The 24,667-nt window shown below is 42.3% G+C and overlaps 1 protein-coding gene across 2 annotated transcripts in view; it reads right to left on the reverse strand.

The window, feature by feature from the left end:
- LOC126109900 (uridine phosphorylase 1) overlaps positions 1-24,667 on the reverse strand; it is a 125,851-nt gene that overhangs the window by 88,539 nt on the left and 12,645 nt on the right. The window contains exon 1 of one of the 2 annotated variants that reach the window (XM_049914990.1): positions 3,015-3,149. The exons of the other annotated variant lie outside the window; for it this stretch is intronic. Within the exon in view, the coding sequence (XP_049770947.1) occupies positions 3,015-3,118 (104 nt within the window). The 5' untranslated portion in view covers positions 3,119-3,149. Of the gene's footprint in view, positions 1-3,014; positions 3,150-24,667 lie in introns of those variants that run through there. 2 annotated transcript variants of the gene reach the window in all.

Raw genomic sequence — 24,667 nt, forward strand, 5'->3', positions numbered from 1 at the left:
AAATGAAATTTCTTAATCCAAAAACCTTCATCCACTGCCAAGATACGATGGTTTAAAGTCGAGCTAAATCTAGCATGCAAAATTCGTTCTTACATGAACTGAATGCGCGGAAACCATTTAAAATGAACAAATAAAAAATGCATTCTTACGATAAAACAGAAAACTCTCTTTCAAAAATCTACCTTTATTCGGATCTTACGTACAAAATACGTTTTTTTAGTTGCTTACACGCCACACACGTTTCAAACCTGTGGGAATCGATTGAAATTTTTTTTAAGGAGGTAGATAAATACATGTGACTAATTGTCCTCCTGTTGTTTAATGAAAGCTTTATCCGTCGCCACAGTATAAGAAACATGGTACGAAAGACAATAACAAAACTACACCGGATCATTCAACGGCAATTCTACAAAAATCTAAATCGGTTGCCGAGCTGTGCTGGCCGAACGTAACATTATAGCTGAGTAAAAACAAAGAAGTGGGATACGGAAGTACTAAGGAATGACGAGATACGTTTGAAGTTCTCTAACGCTATAGATACAGCAATAAGGAATAGCGCAGTAGGTAGTACAGTTGAAGAGGAATGGACATCTCTAAAAAGGGCCATCACTGAAGTTGGGAAGGAAAACATAGGTACAAAGTAGGTAGCTGCGAAGAAACCGTGGGTAACAGAAGAAATACTTCAGTTGATTGATGAAAGGAGGAAGTACAAACAAGTTTGGGAAAATCAGGAATACAGAAATACAAGTCGCTGAGGAATGAAATAAATAGGAAGTGCAGGGAAGCTAAGACGAAATGGCTGCAGGAAAAATGTGAAGACATCGAAAAAGACATGATTGTCGGAAGGACAGACTCAGCATACAGGAAAGTCAAAACAATCTTTGGTGACATTAAAAATGGCTCTGAGCACTATGGGACTCAACATCTTAGGTCATAAGTCCCCTAGAACTTAGAACTACTTAAACCTAACTAACCTAAGGACATCACACACACCCATGCCCGAGGCAGGATTCGAACCTGCGACCGTAGCAGTCCCGCGGTTCCGGACTGCAGCGCCAGAACCGCTAGACCACCGCGGCCGGCGGTGACATTAAAAGCAACGGTGGTAACATTAAGAGTGCAACGGGAATTCCACTGTTAAATGCAGAGGAGAGAGCAGATAGGTGGAAAGAATACATTGAAAGCCCCTATGAGGGTGAAGATTTGTCTGATGTGATAGAAGAAGAAACAGGAGTCGATTTAGAAGAGATAGGGGATCCAGTATTAGAATCGGAATTTAAAAGAGCTTTGGAGGACTTACGGTCAAATAAGGCAGAAGGGATAGATAACATTCCATCAGAATTTCTAAAATCATTGGGGGAAGTGGCAACAAAACGACTATTCACGTTGGTGTGTAGAATATATGAGTCTGGCGATATACCATCTGACTTTCGGAAAAGCATCATTCACACAATTCCGAAGACGGCAAGAGCTGACAAGTGCGAGAATTATCGCACAATCAGCTTAACAGCTCATGCATCGAAGCTGCTTACAAGAATAATATACAGAAGAATGGAAAAGAAAATTGAGAATGCGCTAGGTGACGATGAGTTTGGCTTTAGGAAAAGTAAAGGGACGAGAGAGGCAATTCTGACGTTACGGCTAATAATGGAAGCAAGGCTAAAGAAAAATCAAGACACTTTCATAGGATTTGTCGACCTGGAAAAAGCGCTCGAAAATATAAAATGGTGCAAGCTGTTCGACATTCTGAAAAAAGTAGGGGTAAGCTATAGGGAGAGACGGGTCATATACAATATGTACAACAACTAAGAGGGAATAATAAGAGTGGACGACCAAGAACGAAGTGCTCGTATTAAGAAGGGTGTAAGACAAGGCTGTAGCCTTTCGCCCCTACTCTTCAATCTGTACATCGAGGGGGAAAAAAGAGCAAGGAACTGGAATGAGAAATGCTCCTATCGCGTCACAAAAAGGCGAGTACGTCCTTGCAGAGTTGGGGATGTACAAGAAGGGAACTAGCAGCGTCAAAGACATTTAAAACGACATCCTCGCGTTATTTTGCAAGTTAACCTTACTTCGCCAGCGCAGTGAGCTCTCTTAGACCCGCCCCCCCGTTACATATATGGTGAGGGGAGGAAGCGCAAATACACAAATTTATATGCTTCTACAGAGTGGAATGCATTTACAATAGGAAGTATCCGAGAGTGAGGATGCGTGTATGTGTATCCTAAATTGTAATGAGAAGCTGTGTCACACTGCACAACTTAATAAATGCCGTTTTCGATTACATGATGGCGTGTGTGACATGCTATACGACATATCGTGTATCGTGTTGCTTTACTTGACACTATGCGTTATATTACGTGACATGGATGCTATTCCTAAGAAGTAAAAATGCGCGAATATGTCAGGATGGTTCCATCTAAAAGTCTTTGAAGCTGCCAGATAACTAAAATATTCGCCTTTTTCGTGATACGATAGGAGCATTTTTTATTCTTATCAGAATGATTTACTTTTTAGCAGTTAAAAATTCCCATTTCTTAAGAAGCATGGACTGTAAATGGTTCAAATGGCTCTGAGCACAATGGGACTTAACTGCTAAGGTCATCAGTTCCCTAGAACTTAGAACCACTTAAACCTAACTAACCTAAGGACATCACAAACATCCATGCCCGAGGCAGGATTCGAACCTGCGACCGTAGCGGTCACGCGGTTCCAGACTGCAGCGCCTAGAACCGCTCGGCCACCACGGCCGGCCATGGACTAAATAAAAATAACAGTTCATACCAACAACTTGTCGATTACAAACGTGTTATACTAAGCAGTCATTTATGGACGAATACATTAATAAGCTAAATATGTTTTACATTCGATAACGCTCGGAGAAGCGGATTTTTTTAAAGTAACTATGGCCACTGCGTTAGGTCACTGTGTTAGACGAGTTCTTTTACCTTAACTGGACTACGATAGTGAAAATTAGCTGACAATACGTGGGGAGACGTGTCTGTTCGCCTTACCGTGTGGACTCGTCCGCTCCCTCGCGCTTTTCCTGGGCCTGGCCGTTACACGTGACCCTGCCTATCTTGGCAGGCTTCACACCGACAGCGTCCACTGCCGCCATGGTTCTCGCGGACAACCTCGCTACGCCAACTTCCGACGCACGACTAGCCCACACAGGGTGAGCGTCACAGTTATCAAACACCGCGCTGCGCTTGCTTCCTCCCCCACCCCACAGTACCCCCCCCCCCCTCTCCAGCAGCCCGTCCAGCTCTGTCGGAGCCGCGATTACATCACCTGTCAGCTGAGCGCCACTCCAACATCAGGACGCAAATGCCCCACTTCTCACTCCCAAGATAACACGCAGATATCCGCTTAGCTCAGGGTCACCTATGTACGAAAACTGTAAATAGTAATCGTTCCCATACTAATTATCCTCTGGGTATGTTCTGAAACAAAAATCCCTCAGTGGTTGTCAGTGGTGATTTTATTGTCATGGTCATCCGCAAGATACCAGGCCTGTTGAAAAAAATTCCGGAACATTCCCAACTTCGCACCAATTGTGTGTTGCAGCGAAATGCGGATGACATCCCTGCACATACCTGTGTTTAACGGGTAACTGTCGGAAGTTTCATTGTTGTCTGTCTGTTAGTTAACTGTCCAGTGCTGTATTGAGTAGAAGATTGTGTCGCACGGACTGCGATTATCGAGAGGGCAGAGCAACGCGTCCGCGTTAAATTTTGCGTGAAACACAAGAAAACCGTTACACGGACACACCAATTGATGCAGGAAGCCTACGGTGTTGAATGCTTAAGCCAGGGGTCTCCAAACTACGGCCCGCGGGCCAATACCGGCCCCGGCCCGCGAACACCATCAATCCGGCCGGCGGTAATGGGCCAGACATGCGTGGTACCCGGCCCGTCGTATTTTATTTTTTTATTACCTTCGAACTTTGCTTATCGAGTACATCCCATAACGAGTGATTAGCACAACGAGCGGGAAAACGTAAGAAACTAACCTGCTTAAGGAACGTCATTTCGCGTAAAAAATCTGTCTAGTGCTATTTTTTTAGTCTTGAATAATCATTTCAAAAACAACTTACTGACTTATACGTGTTGGAACATTACTTAGGAACAAGTGCAGATGACACAGGTTTGTGAAACGTGTCATGTACATAAAAGCATTTAAGTAAATAAAAGAATCAAAAAATTTCAAGTTAAACAGCACATTTAAATTTAACATAATATAAAGAGTGGGGATATCATAGTATTTGTGAATGGTTCATGACATACAATTACAGACGTGAGTACACCGTGATACTGATACATATGGCTGTAATCTTGGTGCTATAAATCTTATTTACATGTTATAGTAGTGACATCTTATTTATATGACATAAAAATGACATAGTAATGTTAACAACTGAATCAGCTACCACATATGAAAGCCATCTTAGGCAATTTGTAACACTTGTAAGCAAACATTACAAATATGGATTGTTACACAATTATATCACTTGTTATGTATTTCACTGTTATTGTCTAACCTGCTTTCAGAAAATACTTGATAATGGCACTTTGAAGCCGAAATCATGATTGTGTACGTGTAAAAGTAACACTGTAAATAAAAAACCGTCTAATGGCGGTACTGACTTTAATGAAATATATTCAAAATGGTTCAAATGGCTCTGAGCACTATGGGACTCAACTGCTGTGGTCATAAGTCCCCTAGAACTTACAACTACTTAAATCTAACTAACCTAAGGACAGCACACAACACCCAGCCATCACGAGGCAGAGAAAATCCCTGACCCCGCCGGGAATCGAACCCGGGAACCCGGGCGTGCGAAGCGAGAACGCAACCGCACGACCACGAGATGCGGGCGAAATATATTATGACTGTGGCCCCGTATTAAGAAAAAATTATATAGTATTTCTTTGTACCAATGTAACTGAAATGAAATTAAGTCCACAGTTCAAGATACAAAAAAAAAACCCCAGTTCACTGCTTAATGCCTACTGCAGTGCCACTCAGTAAAGAATGGCAACAGCGTTAAGCACCACAAAAACTTCTGAACTGTACCGAGAAGTTTCCAGCGGTACTGGGGCCACAAGAAAACTTTGACAAACTGCAGGTAGATCGCGGCCCTTGGTGCTCCGTGGAAAAGCCAGTGTCGCCCTTAGGCTAAAATATTTGGAGAACCCTGGCTTAAGCCATACTCGGTGTTAGGAATAGTGCACACGGTCTAAAAATGGCTGGACGGAAGTTAAAGGTGACCCTCGTTCAGGGCGCCCTTCGACCTTTACCGACGACGCTCGTGTCAACAACGTCAACGGAACTGTGCTTGCCAATCGAAAACTGATTGTCCAAGAGGTTGCAGAAGACTCTTAACATTTCATTTGGATTGTGTCGTGAACCCTGACACAGAATGTTGGAATTCATCGTGTTGTCGCCGAGTTCATCCCAAGGCTCAAGAGCTTCGCTCCGCAATCTGTGAGGAACTTATGGATCGGGCAGGACTAAAAACATTCTTTTAACACAACTGGGAACTGCCGCGAACACTCACAAGGGGAGGCCACGACGTCTGGAACGCGGATTTACTGCGGACTCCGACACTCGTAGTGCTCCACGAGGACAACAAAGTGTGTTAGCAGTAGCGCGTACTTCTCAAGCGTTATTGAGAAAATCGCAAGATAATTTCGGTCGTCAAATATATATATCTGTGCGTGGCCATTTTTACCATCAAGCGCCGGCAGCCGAGTGGTTAGCGATCAAGCCCCGTAATCGCTGGATCGAGTCCCGTTAGTCTGTTTTTTTTATTATTATTTTCAACACAGTGATTTTCTTTACTATTTATATTACAACTGATACAATGCGGAAAATACGTGTAATCTGATGAACTTTTATTAAATTTATAATGTTTGTTTGACAATGTTGACTGGAATACGCTCTTTCAAATTCTGAAGGTGGCAGGGGTAAAATACAGTGAGCGAAAGGCTATTTACAATTTGTACAGAAACCAGATGGCAGTTATAAAGAGTCGAAGGACATGAAAGGGAGGCAGTGGTTGGGAAGGGAGTGAGACAGGGTTGTAGTCTCTCCCCGATGTTATTCAATCTGTATATTGAGCAAGCAGTGAAGGAAACAAAAGAAAAATGCGGAGTAGGTATTGAAATCCATGGAGAAGAAATAAAAACTTTGAGGTTCGCCGATGACATTGTAATTCTGTCAGAGACAGCAAAGAACTTGGAAGAGCAGTTGAATGGAATGGATGGTGTCTTGAAACGAGGGTATAACATGAACATCAACAAAAGCAAAACGAGGATAATGGAATGTAGTCGAATTAAGTCGGGTGATGCTGAGGGAATTAGATTAGGAAATGAGACACTTAAAGTAGTAAAGGAATTTTGCTATTCGGGGAGCAAAATAAATGATGATGGTCGAAGTAGAGAGGATATAAAATGTAGACTGGCAATGGCAAGGAAGGCGTTTCTGAAGAAGAGAAATTTGTTAACGTCGAGTATAGATTTAAGTGTCAGGAAGTCATTTCTGAAAGTATTTTTATGGAGTGTAGCCATGTATGGAAGCGAAACTTGGACGATAAATAGTTTGGACAAGAAGAGAATAGAAGCTTTCGAAATCTGGTGCTACAGAAGAATGCTGAAGATTATTTGGGTAGATCACATGAGTAATGAGGAGGTATTGAATAGGATTGGGAAGAAGAGAAGTTTGTGGCACAACTTGACTAGAAGAAGGGATCGGTTCGTAGGACATGTTCTGAGGCTTCAAGGGGTCACCAATTTAGTATTGGAGGGCAGCGTGGAGGGTAAAAATCGTAGAGGGAGACCAAGAGATGTAGGCTGCAGTACGTACTGAGACATAAAGCAGCTCGCACGAGGTAGAGTAGCAGGGAGAGCTGCATCAAACCAGTCTCAGGACTGAAGACAACAACAACAACAACAACAATGTTATTTGGCAGTCTTCTAACTTATATTATCACAAATAATGTAGTATTCGTAACTATCGACTAGTAAACGACCAAACGCATAAAGTGATACTGAAAATGTATACTTGTCTGTGAATTGAGAAATCCCTTATACCTGGAAGGAGCCCGAAACGACTTGTTACCTCCAAATTTTGACCGGCACAGACGGCTTTCGAAAGATGTACAATTAATCGTCGCTTTCGACATTACGAGTACAAGTTACGGGATGGTATTTTTTGGAAAAATAGGGAAAATTTAAACGGCACCAGCTGCATTGAATAAATGCTATGTTTCCGCATACGCAACGTCTTTTGACGTTTTCCGTGGAAAAAGAAACCTCGTTAACATTTTCAAAAACCTCTCTTCGATGATTTGGAAGCGAACCATGCAGAACGCAGTATTTCCTTAAAAATCGGCGCTGATAATTGGTTATGGAGTATAGAGTGTATCTTAATAGCATCTTCCGACAAGCAATTTCTCGTTTTCTTTCGATTAAATACGAACAGTTTTGAAGACACGGACAAGCATACATTTTCAGTATCACTTTATGCGTTTGGTCGTTTACTAGTCGGTGGTTACGAATATTATATTATTTGTGATACTAAAAAGTAGACTGACAAATAACATTGTAAATTTAATAAAATTTCATCTGATTACACGTATTTTTCCCATTATATCAATTGTAATGTAAATAGTAAAGAAAATGACTGTGTTGAAAATTAAACGGAACTCTATCTACATCTATACTCCGCAAGTCTCCTGACGGTGTGCGGCGGAGGGTACCTTGACTACCTCTATCGGTTCTCCCTTCTATTCCAGTCTCGTATTGTTCGTGGAAAGGATTGTCGGTAAGCTTCTGTGTGGGCTCTAATCTCTCTGATTTTATCATCATGGTCTCTTCGCGAGATATACGTTGGAGGGAGCAATATGCTGCTTGACACCTCGGTGAAGGTATGTTCTCGAAACTTTGACAAAAGCCCGTACCGAGCTACTGAGCGTCTCTCGTGCAGAGTCTTCCACTGGAGTTTATCTATCATCCCCGTAACGCTTTCGCGATTACTAAATGATCCTGTAACGAAGCGCGCTGCTCTCCGTTGGATCTTCTCTATCTCTTCTATCAACCCTATGTGGTACGGATCCCACACTGCTGAGCAGTATTCAAGCAGTGAATGAACAAGCGTACTGTAACCTACTTCCTTTGTTTTCGGATTGCACTTACTTAGGATTCTTCCAATGAATCTCAGTCTGGCATCTGCTTTACCGACGATTAATTTTATATGATCAATCCATTTTAAATCACTCCTAATGCGTACTGCCAGATAATTTATGGAATTAACTGCTTCCAGTTGCTGACCTGCTACATTGTAGCTAAATGATTAGGGCTCCAGCGATTTTAACGCCAACCACTTCTTTAAAAAAAAAATTGTTCTGTATTGTTTGTTAAATTTTGTCAGGGCGGACGTCTGATGACACACATTCAGCTTGTTCGTTGATCCGTTCGCTCAGTTTTTTTATTAGAAAGGAAAGCCAACACTCTGACCGAACACTCTGAGTTACCGTGCCGCCATCACTTGCCTGAAGCCGCTTCATGGTTAAAATGGCCACGCAGTGACATATATATTTGACGACCGAAATTATCTTGCGATTTTCTCAGTAACGCTTGAGAAGTACGCGCTACTGCTTACACATTTTGTTGTCGTAATGGAGTACTACGAGTGTACGAAGTTTGCAGGAAATGCGAGTTCCAAACGTCGTGGCCTCCCCTTGTGAGTGTTATCCAGGTGTCTCTCCAGCGATTGCAAGGTCCCGCAAACGCAGTCTTGACACAGAAATTTTCCTGCAGTGAAAGTTCAGAAAGTATTTCGCAATCCATTCCGCTTGGGGGCTAATGGGTTACTGAGCGGCCGCTTACCCTTGAGCAACGCTGACGCATCCAACAACACTTGGCCTCCACTTTACGATAGCAAGTGTTTCTACCACGAGTCCTACCACAATGAGACAGAGGGCTGCAGTGTTCTTGTGCACGCACACACGCACAGAACTTTGTTTAGATTTTTAACGAAAGTTTATAGGGTTGGTTAATTACACTAAAACGTTGTTGTTGTTGTTGTTGTTGTTGTTGTTGTTGTTGTTGTGGTGGTGGTGGTCTTCAGTCCTGAGACTGGTTTGGTGCAGCTCTCCATGCTACTCTATCCTGTGCAAGCTTCTTCATCTCCTAGTACCTACTGCAGCCTACATCCTTCTGAATCTCCTTAGTGTATTCATCTCTTGGTCTCCCTCTGCGATTTTTACCCTCCACGCTGCCCTCCAATACTAAATTGGTCACCCTTGATGCCTCAGAACATGTCCTACCAACCGATCCCTTCTTCTAGTCAAGTTGTGCCACAAACTCCTCTTCTCCCCAATCCTATTCAATACCTCCTCATTAGTTATGTGATCTACCCATCTAATCTTCAGCATTCTTCTGTAGCACCACATTTCGAAAGCTTCTATTCTCTTCTTGTCCAAACTGGTTATCGTCCATGTTTCGCTTCCATATCCATACATAGCTACACTCCATACAAATACTTTCACAAATGACTTCCTGACACTTAAATCTATACTCGATGTTAACAAATTTCTCTTCTTCAGAAACGCTTTCCTTGCCATTGCCAGTCTACATTTTATATCCTCTCTACTTCGACCATCATCATTTATTTTGCTCCCCGAATAGCAAAATTCCTTTACTACTTTAAGTGTCTCATTTCCTAATCTAATTCCCTCAGCATCACCCGACTTAATTCGACTACATTCCATTATCCTCGTTTTGCTTTTGTTGATGTTCATCTTATACACTCGTTTCAAGACACTATCCATTCCATTCAACTGCTCTTCCAAGTCCTTTGCTGTCTCTGACAGAATTACAATGTCATCGGCGAACCTCAAAGTTTTTATTTCTTCTCCATGGATTTCAATACCTACTCCGAATTCTTCTTTTGTTTCCTTCACTGCTTGCTCAATATACAGATTCAATAACATCGGGAATAGGCTACACCCCTGTCTCACTCCCTTCCCAACCACTGCTTCCCTTTCATGCCCCTCGATTCTTATAACTGCCATCTGGTTTCTGTACAAATTGTAAATAGCCTTTCGCTCCCTGTATTTTACCCCTGCCACCTTCAGAATCCCTTATAATACATATATTGAAAAGAGAATAGTTCACAGAACGAAAACAGAGGCATAGACATAAGATGCAGCCTGATGCATCGTGCAATAGTTAAATTTGTGATTAAGCATTAGGGTAACATGACTGGGCTGGGATCAGACTTTGAATACAATAAGCGTGTTCAAATGGAATGTGTTACAGCACACATTCAGACAGAGAGAGACCTCTACAAAATAACCAACGTGGAGAGAGGCAACGAACCAGTTCAAATGGCTCGGAGCACTATGCGATTTAACATCTGAGGTAAAAAAAAAATGGCTCTGAGCACTATGGGACTTAACTACTGAGGCCATAAGTCCCCTAGAACTTAGAACCACTTAAACCTAACTAACCTAAGGATATCACACACATCCATGCCCGAGGCAGGATTCGAACCTGCGACCGTAGCGGTCGCGCGGTTCCAGACTGTAGCGCCTAGAACCGTTCGGCCACACCGGCCGGCCATCTGAGGTCATCAGTCCCCTAGAACTTAGAGCTATTTAAACCTAACTAACCTACGGACATGACACACATCTATGACCGAGGCAAGATTCGAACCTGCGACCGTAGCGGTCGCGCGGTTCCAGACTGGAGCGCCTAGAACCCTCGGCTACAACGGCCGGCAACGAACCAGTCTTCAGATTAAAGACGACGACGACGACGACGACGACGACGACGATGGCAGCAACGACAACAACAACAACAACATTTGTGAAGTTATGAGAGAAAGAAGTGATTAGTTACACGGAATACCCAGCAAAAGTAAATTCATACATATTAAAAATGTGTACGCGTGTGTGTGTTTTCCACATCTCCTCCTGAACTACTGGAGCGATTTCAACCAAACGTGGTACACATATACCTGCTAACTTCCAGCTTGCTGTAGTAGCTGTGTGACAGCAACTTCTGTTAATCAGCACAACGGAAAACCAGCCCAAATTTGCAAATTTCACTTTTTTGTTTATTCACTCGATAACCAGTTTCGGGCCGAGACCCATTTACAAATCATCGTAACATAATCAAAAATGGTACTTCCTAAGATATGAAAACCGTGTCAAAAATGTGCAACCAACAATTACAGCACATACAGATTATTTGTATATGCTGTAACTGTTCTTTGAACATTTTTGACACAGTTTTCACATCTTCAGAAGTATCATTTCTGACTGTGTTACGTTGATTTGAAATGGGTTTCGGCCCGAAACTAGTCGTGGAGTGAATAAAAAAAGTGAAATTTGTAGCTTTGGATTAGTTTTTGGTACACAAATCAATGTCTGGGATGAATCGCTGTGGGACTAAGGACCACTGCCTCTCAAACGGGTAGGAGTGAAAAATGAGTGTAGTTCATGACGCGAAAATCCCCACACTTCATTCACTCCATATTTGAGAATGAGAACTCCTAGTGACTTGCAACGTACTTTACACAGAATTTGAAAATTTTGTGAAGTTTTCTCGCTGACAACTCCCACAAAATGAAGAAAGGAAACAGGTTACTGCTTAGTATATTTTCGCTGTTCATGCAGTAAAACTGCTCCATCACGCATAACGTTTTTATTTATTACTTCTTTACTTCTAACTCTATTCGCGGCACATTTCCCAGATACTGTTCACATATAGCACTGGATGTACTTCCAAAATTATATTATTCTATGATACAGAGTTCGCGAGATATGATATCATAAACATTGAAATACGTCAAAATGTAACTGCAGGGCAAAATTCGTTAGAGATACAGGTGAAACAAATGTGCAAATACGTGTGAAATGTGAAATAATGAGAAGTATGTGACGTGCGTACCTGGGAAAACACAGCTCCTGCTATACCGCTGGATCGATTTCAACCAAACTTGGTATTCATATTACTATCTGGAAAGAATACTGTTGGGGTGTCGAGGGGGAGGAGTAAGAACTAGAATCCTCTTATTCGAGTGGGGGTGATAGCGTGGAGACAGAGCGGAGGAAGAGACAGAGGAGAGGAAGAGATGGACAAAGATTGGGGGACGGGGAGGGGGGGGGGGGAGGTGCTGAACTATAGTCCGTTCATCATAAGAATAAACCAGACGTAAACGAACACAAACCCGATGACTGGTCAGAAGCCGTAGCACACGTACACTGCTGTTGTTACGCCCTAGGAAGTAGGTCCTACTTTGTATGAGATATGTTATTACTAAGTTACGTTAAATGAATCTTTATGAAATTCAAATGTATTAACAGCCATCGTGTACTGTCACAGCCTCTGCACTGTTGTGCTCTGATTGTCTCGCTGTTCATACGCAAAAATGAGGCTGCTTACTGTTTCGTAGTGAAACATGCGTTTGGAACACGGTTAAAAAGTGTCGAGAAGTAGGCTGTTCTTAATGTTTTCCATAAATTTACAGAGATAATCGGCTCTGAAGTTTTTCGACGCGTATTACATACAGTTGAACGCCAACTTACATTGTAATTATAGCGGTATCGGCAGCGTAGTAGATTGATTATAAACTACAGGCCATGGTTCGCTGGTTCAAGTGTTCCCTGACTCATTTTTTCTCGTTCAATTTGAAATACCAACATCTCGTAATTGTAAAATTCATCATCATTTGTTATGAATAATGCCCGTCTTCTTGTTTCTAATTACGTATTGCACGCGAAATTCCTGTTTTCATTTTAAATATAAATTCTTCACTATCGATATTTTATGAAAGACTTAATAAAGGCTACTTAAATGAAGAAAACATGTCTAATTTTTGAAGGCAAAAGTGAAAAACTAAATACTCTTTATTTCGACTATGTCCATTGTTTTATACCACAGATGTATGTACGTGTCGTAGAAACACAGAAAATCATTTTCATAGCATCGAGCACACCACACAAATGCTGAATTTTTACGTTTGCCACTGTACTATTAGAATATGAACGCAACTGAACTAATCTGGAGCCAAATTAATGGATTTGGCCCGAGAAATAACACTGTTAAGCTGCCGTAACTAACGCACACAGCTTATTCACGTGTCACTGCCGAATACTGGTGGGACTAGGAACGGCGCCTCATGAAAGAAGAGGAGAAAATGTGGCGCCAGGGTGGCTTCCTGGAGTCTACTGTTGATCGACTCGTTATCAACGTAGCAGATAGCAGTTCCAGAACTGAGACGTGTTTCTCGGATTCGAATAAGGCAAGAGCTAAGAGATTACCCGACGACTGACTAATTAATAGCTTTACTGGCTTCAGTATTCAACATGTATGGTGAAATCCTTGCAGTACGCTTTTGCATCATGTTGTTTCCTTGCTCACTTTTTACGTCTGAGCTCCAAATGCTCACACCATTGCAGGTTAGTTGGATCGCTGGCTGGCAGGGCCGTCAAAGTTCAATGCGTCGGTAAAGCTGTTGTCCCGCGTGTAACACAGCATAAAACGTATACCTACGAGCGTACTCCACTGTACTGGTCACAGCTTGGCTCCACGTGAAACGAAATCCAATGAGATTCAAGCAAACGTGGAAGAATACATGGAGTAATGTTTACATCAGGTTTATTCTTATCATGAACAGAGTATAGTAGAAGACAGGAATAAATACATAACTGGGCAACACCATCTACTCAGTAAATAATCACAATCACGATTTAATCTAATTATCTAGCTTTTCCCTATCCTGGTATCTCCTGTCGGTTGGCACTATCACTACAGCTGGTTTTGCCACTTGTCTATTTTCGCAATTCTAGTTACAATAATTTAGTATGAAGTATTTCGTATATTAAGCGTACTACAGTTCCAAATTTATTTTCTTTGTTTCATGTGTATGCTACCATCTTGTTTTAAACAATGGCACCTTTTTTACATGTTATTCTAAAATGTGAACAGGGGTCGAAATGCTCATTTGCGTATCGGTTGGTAATCTCAAATAACCTAATACAACACTGTACGGAGTTCAGAGTCGAGTAATATTTTTGAAGGACAATACTTCGTGTCTTTGTCAGCTTCACAAAGAAGACACCATAAACGCCGTATGATATTTATGGATACAGCACAGATACAAGTCTTATTGTAAAGTAGCTGAAATATAACAAGAGTTTGTACGATTGTAGGAATTAATACTACTTCCCCCTGTTTTACGAAACTGTCAAGTTTCAAGCAGAGCTTTAGTTGCTTTTTGGAGCGGTTTTTTTAGTTTCTCGTGATCGCTTGCTCTCGCGCAGCATCACTCAAATGTCACGCGATTGTTCGAACAGTACTCGATACTGCTTCGAGCTCTGCGGCGTATCGGAAAATTGCAAGCTCATTCGATGTTTGTCCAGCTCTAGTTAGCACAATAAAGCAAGGATATTTGTAGTGAAGGCTTCATTAAGGACCGTTTGATGGTTCGCACACGTAAACTTGCTTACTTGGCGACAGGGGAACCTGTTCAGAATGTTATCCCCTCCACCAGGCTGCATCCAAGGTCGAGGTCACAGGCGAAAGACGTCAATGCAAAACACGTCTCCTAAAGAGCCAACAGGTTACAGCAACATATTTGTGTGAAAAGAGTTACACTTTTTATTATTTACAGCAGCAAATTCAAGGCAATCAGATTACTATTAAATCTTGACAAGATTGTACGTACAATCAAGTACTTCTCGCGGAACTCTGCCAGGTATAAAAATAGTCTACACAAACAACAAAATACAACAAGAAGATAAGGTTAAAGATTGTAGAAGGAGAGATAGATCAAAACCTAAACTTAGAAACCTTTCCCTAGAATGAATTAAGCGCCTTAAACGTAGATTCTACCGTGACGGAACGGAACGGCAGAAGACTCGATGCATTTCAAAAGGCGACTTTCACACAGGCAGTCAACGGAACAGAATGGGGCGTCAGAGTCAAGGTTCCTCGGGAAGAAAGAGTTGATGTTGTTGGAGCGAGAGGCGGTGTTGTCCAATATCGTTAACAAATGGTTCAAATGGCTCTGAGCACTATGGGACTTAACTGCTGTGGTCATCAGTCCCCTAGAACTGAGAACTACTTAAACCTAACTAACCTTAGGACATCACACACATCCATGCCCGAGGCAGGATTCGAACCTGCGACCGTAGCGGTCGCGCAGTTCTAGACTGAAGCGCCTAGAACCGCTCGGCCATCCCGGCCGGCGAATATCGTTAACAAGCCTCCGACATGGTGTAGTAGTGGATTCGTCCTGTGCGTTTTCTTAGTATTTATTTTTATTATTCTGCTTCGTTTTCATAGCACAATACCAATGTTCCATGGCGGCTTCGACATACGTTCCACTGATTGTTCTTCCACAGAAGACGAAATATCTGCAAGCGAAAACTGTTTCAGGTTGTACGATACGACGACAGAGAAATGACATACACTGTATGTAAATAGGAATGTAAAGTGATGAGATAATTTTCATAAAATAACCGTTTTTAACACTGAAAAATCATGAAAGGAAACAGAAAAATAGTTTAAGTCATGTGGTACTTAAACAAACAGTCAAAGAACAATACAATCAGGCTCTATGTATCACCTTATAAACATTGTTTTTTTTCCGCAACAGTTTTCAGTGGTGCTTCTCGGATATTATTAACTCTTGTACCGAATTTCGCTAGAAAATCTTTCAGCCATGCCCAAAGTGAGTCGCAGGGACAAGAATTTACACCTTTAAAACAAAGAAGGTGCTGAGTAAGCGAACCCTCAGCGCTTATGGAGTATTTGGTATATTATCAGGGATGTCATGTCTTGGAATGCCAGGCTGTGAATGCAACGTTGTATTGACCACCAGCGATACAATCGCCTATTACAGCTCAATAAATCTGCAGAGTCTGAGCACTGTATTTACTCTGGCCGTTCCACTGATTAAGGCAAATTTAAGATATTGGCCACAGCCTCAGCCTACTGGGATTTAGTGGTCAAGGAAGTTGTGGCAACAGAATTAGCAGACAAACTGCTCAGCCGCGACGAGGGATTCCAGATCGAGAAATCATGGAGACACCTCATTCCACGGCATTGTATTACCTCCACTGCCTGGCATTTCGACATAACTGTGCTTGCTTTGTTTACTCTTTAGAGGCGTAAAGTTTCGTCTGGCGCTCTTATTACCAACAGTGGTATCTGAGGTATGCGCGTTTACTTCACAATGTAAAGCGCTTAAAAAATCCAACTTCTGACTGACCTTGAGAGTGGCTGAAAGGCTGTCAGCCGAAATATCGATACAAGAGTTGTTAATATCCCAAATGCACTCCCGAAACATAATCGAACGTCGTTTGATGCGTTTCTTTATCTCAGTATATAAAAGGCAAAGTCCTGTGCGTCTCACCATCGCCCAGCCCAAACCGTTAACGATAGAAACTTGAAATTTAGTGTGTTGATGTTATACCGTAGGCGTCGCTTAAGAAGCGATTTTTCGAGATTCCACCCCTTAGGGGATGAAGAATTTTAAGAAAATACTTATTTCGTTATATTAATTTTTTAAAGCTAAATCAGTGGAAACTGGTATTTCGCTTCTCGGTTAGTATAAAGAAATATGTCTTAGAGGATGAATGTTTCTATCGGAGTACTACCAAAAGGAGGCAAAAAGGCATGATTAACAAAAAAAAACCTTGCACTCCAACTACCAGAATCTCTCTTTGGCCAGAAGTGCATTCGGCAAAGACTGTGCGTCTATGACCTTAATTAGCGCGGGAAGTTTTGAAGGTGATGCAAATTATGAATAACAAAAATTCGATTAAAGAAAAAAATACGTGGAGACGTCACAGTCTACGTGAGAGTAGCGGCGGGCGGTGAGCTGCTACTGCTGCATAGAACGTTTCAACGTAATTACCAGAAATCTCGATTTGCTTCAAATTTTTCAACACTAAACTCTACTAAACATTTGGGTGTACATAGGGTACGTGCTTTTAAATAAAAATGAACATGTTATCGGTCAAACCAGACAGCGAAAAGGAAGTGTTGTATTGTAAAATGGGCGGTTTAATTTTCATTCTCGCAGCTAGTTTAAATTAAAATAGCAGAGCATTAAAACGATTAGACAAATTGTTTGCCCCATAAACATTATTCTTCCTTTATGTACACAAAAATGTGCTGTTTTGTTTTCTACCTCGCAGTCGGTTTTACCAGTAAACAGGAAAGTCACCGTGCTTATGTCTTATCACGTTTGGCTAGAATATTACTACGGAATATGAACCGTCCGAAACTTCATATTACTATGCGTCGTATGCGAAATACTGTCACCGAAGCTGCTATCCTCTTCGATTCGGCAGTTGCAGAGGTCTCTCTCGTACGCTACGTACCAATGATCCCAACCGATTAACCCACTCATTTCAAGCGACTTTAATTCCCAATCAAAATTTTGTTTCCAGTAACTATAAGCGATTATCGTGGTCAGAGGGGAGGGGAGGGGATGGAACAGGAGATGGTTCAGATGGCTCTGAGCACTGTGGGACTTAACTTCTGAGGTCATCAGTCCCTTATAACTTAGAACTACTTAAACCTAACTAACCTAAGAACATCACACACATCCAAGCCCGAGGCAGGATTCGAACCTGCTACCGTAGCGGTCACGCGGTTCGAGACTGTAGCGCCTAGAACCGCTCGGCCACAACGTCCAGCAACAGGAGATGGACAGAGTGGGAGGGCGAGAAAATGGACAGAAAGATGGGTAGGAGATTACGACGTATATCCAATTTCAAAGCATGACCGGTTTGCCATTACGTATATCTTTCCGCCAACAAATGAATGTCGATGTTTAGAACTGACTGGACGACACGTCCCCTGTTCAACATTTCGGCGGTTTACCATATAAACATCATCAAGAACATCCTTTATGAGGTTCGCTTTGGCCATTAATAAACTTCATCATTGCGTTGGTTAATTCTGATATTATATTCCTACTTTTTGAATAACGAAGGAGATCTCATAACCCAACTTTTACCGTTCGGTGGGGAGGAGGAAAGATTGAGATTAACGTCCCGTCGACATAGAGGCCAATAAAGACGCAAGGATATTTCGCACAGGCAATATCCAGGGTTGCCAGAAATAGTAAAAAGGTTGTAAGGTCGTGCAGAGAAAAAATTGTTCAGAAAAAAATTCGATACATTGCGCCGTTTCAGAGTTAATCAGCAGTGAATTTAGTCACACAGTCGGTTGCGGGCGCAGATTCAAGCGGTCTGCGATATAAAATTGAATATATTAATTGAAAAAGGCATTACGTCATCTCTTTCTTAAATTACGTTTACTGGAGATAAATGATAGTTATATCGGTACATATCGTTTGGTGTAACAACAAAGTGCTCCTCTGAAGAGTATTGAATCAGAGAAGAGACCGTGTCCATATGAACAAGCGCGTAGTGAACTTTTGCATCAAAAAAGAAGAAAACTAAACGAAGAAATAAAAATTTACAATACACACCTGACGAATACAATCAATTTTATAATAGTGTCTACCAGTGGCTTGTGAAGGACTGACGAGATAAAGATGAAGCATATCCACCGTTGTCTGCTGTGCTGTATTTTGCTTTTTGTTTGTATTTTAGGTACATTACGAATAAATCTGTAAGCTCAAAACGCATACTTTTATTTCTATAAAGAATATTAATAACACGAATTTGAAAAATACAATCCTTCCGCTGCAAACAGACCGGTGGTTGCCAAACATTATCAGGTTCGAAAAACGGATCATCTCCAGTACATTCAAATTCGATCGCTTGATCATAGTCGATGGCTAAGGTATGTTGTAATGGTGTATATTGTTTCATCCTGGGGTCAACTGCTACAAGGAAACTACACGAACCATGCTTAAATCCATCGTGTAATAAAACAGTTCTTTGGGTCTCCTGAAAAATTTGCTTTCTGGGGCACGACCCCTTTTCCAAATAACTGATACAATTCGTTTCAGTTGTTATCATAGCGTGGCTGCTAGCGCACGTGACTGCTCAGCCTTTGGCTCTGGTCCGATCCTTACCACCGCCCCATGGCCAATTTTTGTTTCGCTGTCTTCTTCGGCTTTAGGAAACCGAACAAAGAACACGTTGCCCGACATCGTATGCGGGCCGCTTGAATTTGCGCGCGCAACGGCGTCAATTGGCTAACTTCAATGCTAATTAGCTAGGGGAAGGCGCAACGTATCGAATTTTTTTCTTAACTGTTATTTCTCAGCACAACCTACCCTGCAACACCCTTACAAGATTTTCACACGGTTTGTGACCTCCCTATGTAGTTAATAACAGACTACACGCGTACGCCGGCCGGTGTGGCCGAGCGGTTCTAGGCGCTTCAGTCTGGAACTGCGCGACCGCTAGGGTCGCAGGTTCGAATCCTGCCTCGGGCATGGATGTGTGTGATGTCCTTAGGTTAGTTAGGTTTAAGTAGTTCTAAGTTCTAGGGGACTGATGAGCTCAGATGTTAAGTCCCATCGTGCTCAGAGGCATTTGAGCCATTTGAACACGTGTACGCATGCACGCACATGCGCTCGCTCTACGATCACTGAGTAAGAATACAACAGGAAGGCAAGAGGTGAGCTACTGGCAATAGTAAAGGTAAAGCTGTGAAGGTGAGTCGTGAGCCGCGCTCGGATAGCTCAGTCTGTAGAACAACTGTCCGTGAAAGGCTAAGGTTCCAGGTTTGCGTCCCGGTCCGGGCCACAGCTTTAGTCTCCCACGGAGTTTCATGAGAATACAACGCTGAAACCTACTTAGACTGTTTAGATACACGAGGTGTGTTCAAAAAGTAAGGTATTTATTCATCAATATTCATGTTGTCCTCTTCAAAGAAATCCCCCTCAGATACAGTATTCTTATGCCAACGCTTCCTCCAATCCTCGAATCACTTCTCGTAAGCCCTTTTTGGTACAGCCTTGAGTACTTCCAACGAAGCAATTTTTATTTCCTCAACCGTTGAAACTCTTCGTCCTTTCATAGGTCTCTGCAGTTTTGGGAACAGGAAAAATTCGCCGGGGCCAAATCCGGTGAATACGGTGGATGAGGTACGGTAATTCGACGATTTTCCAAAACAATTTTCTTCACAGCTTTGACGTAATAATCTGTTGTTGAGTGCTGGAGCGTTTAGAGCGAGATTCATCATTGGCATCTTCTTGGCCATCTTGGAAGAGCTTGTACCACTTTATATTTATTTATTTATTACTTAGAGCAGGCTCACCGTATGGCACTGTCAACATTTCAAGTGTTTTAAAGCATTTTATTGCACTTTCCATTCAAAATTTGATGCAAATTCTGTGCTCCATTTTTTATAATAATCGAAAATCGCGTAGCACACTAAAACACGTTTATGTGTCAAAAACAAACTAAGTGTGCTGCACACTTGAAACTGTGAACATTTGCTCGGAACATGTGTACAAACATAACGAAAAGAAGATCGATGATCAAACGTACGTTGCCCGCGCAATTTGAAAAGTCACCTTACTTTTTGAGGAGCCCTCATATACGGAAGGAAATCGACAATCTTAATAGGTAAAAGATGCGAGAAACAGGTTCCCGAAACATCAGCTAGAAAACAGAACTGCACATCACCTCTTACCTCCTTCGTGTCCAAACGCTATTGATTATGTCTAAAAGCCCGCATCTCGTGGTCGTGCGGTAGCGTTCTCGCTTCCCACGCCCGGGTTCCCGGGTTCGATTCCCGGCGGGGTCAGGGATTTTCTCTGCTTCGTGACGGCTGGGTGTTGTGTGCTGTTCTTAGGTTAGTTAGGTTTAAGTAGTTCTAAGTTCTAGGGGACTGATGACCGTAGCAGTTAAGTCCCATAGTGCTCAGAGCCATTTGAACCATTTTTTTTAATGTCTAAAACCAGCAGAAACCGAACCGACTTTCTCCGGGTTCAACGTCACTTGCATCCCACAATTATAGGTTTCCTCCGTGTGCAGATATGGACTAGTTCCAAAATGACGCCTTTTCGACCGAGCGATATTTTCGAAACTTATTTTAAATCGAGAATTGACGAATCGGTTGGTAGCGGACACTCACCCATACGCCGGTACAAAAACTGAATGCGCAGGTAGACAAGTGGCGTACCGGACAAGGGACTCTATAGGGAACACAAGAACACACATTCCGAAAGGTGGCGCCAGCCTATACAGCTCGTTGCCTCGCCCACAATGTGTGCGCGCTCGTGAATGGAGCTGTCTAGTTGTTCAGAGAATGTCACCTTTTGTGAAGAAGCGCGGTTCTTGCAAGAACTGTGTGTCATTGATGAGGATCCGCAGTTAGAACGTCCAAACACAATATCAACAGGCTAGTATAAAATCCTCCTTCTTCACGGAGCCTTTTTACCGATTCCTGAAACCCACATACCCTTCTTTTCCCTTTCCTATAATGGCATATCTGGGCGTGATATGAGATGCCACATGGCGTCGTGATGTGGCAACACGGTGGACTATAGTCGGGAAGACGGCACGGCGCCCAGTCGCTTCAGAACCGCTCCGACTTTTGTCCCGCGAAATCTTGTGTACTCTGCACTGGTGCGTACTTGTCTTATGCTACGGTGGCATTCACCTCAAGTCAGTATGGTTTATGCCATTACAGTTACCGCTAAACAGTAAGTGAGGCACCGACACGTTTTTCGGGTATCATTTCTGGGGAGTTTGGTGGCCAGCGGAAGTGTTTAAACTCAGAAGAGTGTTCCTGGAGCCACTATGTAGCAGTTCTGGATGTGTGTAGTGTCGCATTGTCCTGCTAGAATTGCCCAAGTCTGTCTGAATGCATAATGGACATGAATGGATGCACGTGATCAGACAGGGTGTCTTTGTACGTGTCATCTTGTCAGAGTCGTATCTAGACGTACCAGGGGTCCCACATCTGCAACTGCACACAGCCCACACCATTACAGAGCCTCTACCAACTTGAACAGTCCCCCGTCGACATGCAGGGTTCATCGATTCATGACGTTGTCTCCATACCTGTACACGTCCATCCGCTCGATACAGTATGAAACGAGACTCATCCGACCAGGCAACATGTTTCCAGTCATCGACAGTCCAATGTCGGTGCTGACGGGCCCAGGCGAGGCGTAAACCTTTGTGTTGTGCAGTCATCAAGGGTACACAAGTGGGCCTTTTGCTCCGAAATCCCATGTCTTTCGTTGAATCGTTCGCACGCTGACACTTGTTTGGCCAGCATTGAAATCTGCAGCAATTTGTGGAAGAATTGCACTTCTGTCACGTTGAACGATTCTCTTCAGTCGTCGTTGGTCCCATTCCTGCAGGAACTTTTTCCGTCTGCAGCGATGTCGGATATTTGATGCTTTACCAGATTCCTAATATTCACGGTACACTCGTGAAATGGTCGTACGAGAAAATCCATAGCTAGGAGATGCTGTGTCCCATTGCTCTTCCACCGATTATAACATCACGTTCAAACTCACTTAAATCTTGATAACCTGCCATTGTAGCAGCAGTAACCGATTATCAACAGCACCAGACACTTTTATTGTAAAGGCACTGCCGACCGCAGCTCTGTATTCTGCCTGTTTACACATCTCTCTCTATTTGAATACGCATGCCTACACCAGTGTCTTTGGCGCTCCAATGTAGTACCTTCAGACAAAAGTGTCGTCAGGATTTTCTGCGTAACTCTTTGGGAGCTATTCATAACTGTTATCACAATTTTTTTCGCAATATGTGGCAAATAATTTTTTTACAAGATTGCAATTTTCCCGAGTCTCTTTTTTTGCAAAATTCTGCGGAAGTAGTCCAATTTTGTACAGAGAACCCTAAAAGTATAGCGCATCTATCAAGAACTCCGAGGAAAAAAATGTGTATTTCTTGAAAATCGGAAGCCATCCTCACCTGACATAATATTCCGCTATATCCCCGGTGCCAACTGTCCATGCAGTTCTGATATACGGAAAAGCCATAATCGAAGCTGCTTCGTTGCCGATTGGTCGGCTATCTGAAGACGGTCAGGAAAATCAGAATAAGGATATCCGGCGTTACCGAGAACATTTTACGCGCAAACTTTCCAGTAAGAGACCGATGCATGACGTCTTCCATGGGGTTCTGTCATCAGATCCGCTAATCTCGAGATTCCAGAAACTTACAACCGAAAAAGATAAACAGACGACACCTGAGGTGAAACGTCTGCTGTTCGCACCATCTCCCAATGCACAACCCGATAACGACCCTTCTGTCGGCGATAACGATTCAAGCGACGAATACATTTCTATACGGCAATTTAGATTTCTAAATCGTTATCACCGACTTCAAAATAATTTATACATGAAGCTTTACTCGAATCAGCTAAATTTATAATTTATGGTCCATGAAATTGGATTCGCCATTTTAAATTTTATAATTTCGGCATCGAATTCCTAATCAGCGACCCAAAGAATCTAAAAAGAATACATTTTATAGCCTTTGTTTTATCGTGTTCACGTTTTGAAGCGAGTTGGCTCACAATGCGACGGTTCAAATCAACTCTCGGCTATCCGGTTTTAAGTTATCCCACGTTTCTCTTACTCGGCAGGAATGTTTGCACTGAGAGATCAAGCGGATTTCCTTCACTCTTCTTCACCAACCCCAGTTTGTGCTCCGTCTTTCATGACCTCGTTAATCTTTAGATTTCTTTTCTTCTTCCTTTTCTCTGAGACAGCACTAACACTGTAATCTTTGTCATGTTGTGAAGAAGCATACACGGCGCAGACTAGCAATACAAAATAATCTTTCCTGAAGAGGAGAAGTTTGTTTATCAAATATGAATATGAGCGTTAGGAAGCCTTTCTTGGCGCTATTTGTCCTGAGTGTAGCCTTACACGCAAGTGAACCGTAGGTTATAAAGGGCTCAGACAAGAAGAAAATAGTAGCTTTTGAAATGCAGTCCTAAGGAAAAAGCCGAAGATTAGATGGTTACATCGATTAACAAATGACGAGGTACTCAACCAAACAGGGGAAAGAAAAAAATTAATGGCGCAGCCTGACGAAAAGAATGAATCGGTTGTTATAACACACATGATGAAACTTGCACAAGACAGATTAGCGCGGACAACTGCATCAAACTAGTCTTCGTACTGAAAAAAGTAACAACATAAGTCGTACTATAATTAATTTTCAGGCCTACGTTAAAACTTTACGTTATGTTACAAGACAATATACGTTTGTTCTAACACAGTGGTTCCCTACCTGGTCCAAATTACCCCCTGAGGAGTAAAACATAATTTTCTGAAGGGTAAAAACAAGAGTGTTCGGCTGTATTTGTCATGAATTAAATAATGTTTAATAGAACGTTACAATTATCATTGTTTCATAAGCGGTGAAGCTGATTACAAAAGTTGCCTATAATTACTTTTTTTCCAAATGCTGGCATTTGGATGGAGTACAGTATGTTTAACAAATGTACAAGGGTAAGTCAATTATTATCCGTAAAGTAGTTATAAAATTTTATTGTAATCAAATAGGAAACTTACAAGAACATCATTTTTGAGTGGACCAAACAAGTAATAGTCAGAAGGGGGCAAGATCGCGACTTTATAGAGGATGATCCAGTACTTCAAATTTGAGTTTCTTGAGCGTTTCAGCAGTATGGGCAGCAGTATGCAGACGGGCATTGTC

The sequence above is a fragment of the Schistocerca cancellata genome, chromosome 12 (genome assembly GCF_023864275.1).
Source record: "Schistocerca cancellata isolate TAMUIC-IGC-003103 chromosome 12, iqSchCanc2.1, whole genome shotgun sequence".
NCBI lineage: Eukaryota > Metazoa > Arthropoda > Insecta > Orthoptera > Acrididae > Schistocerca > Schistocerca cancellata.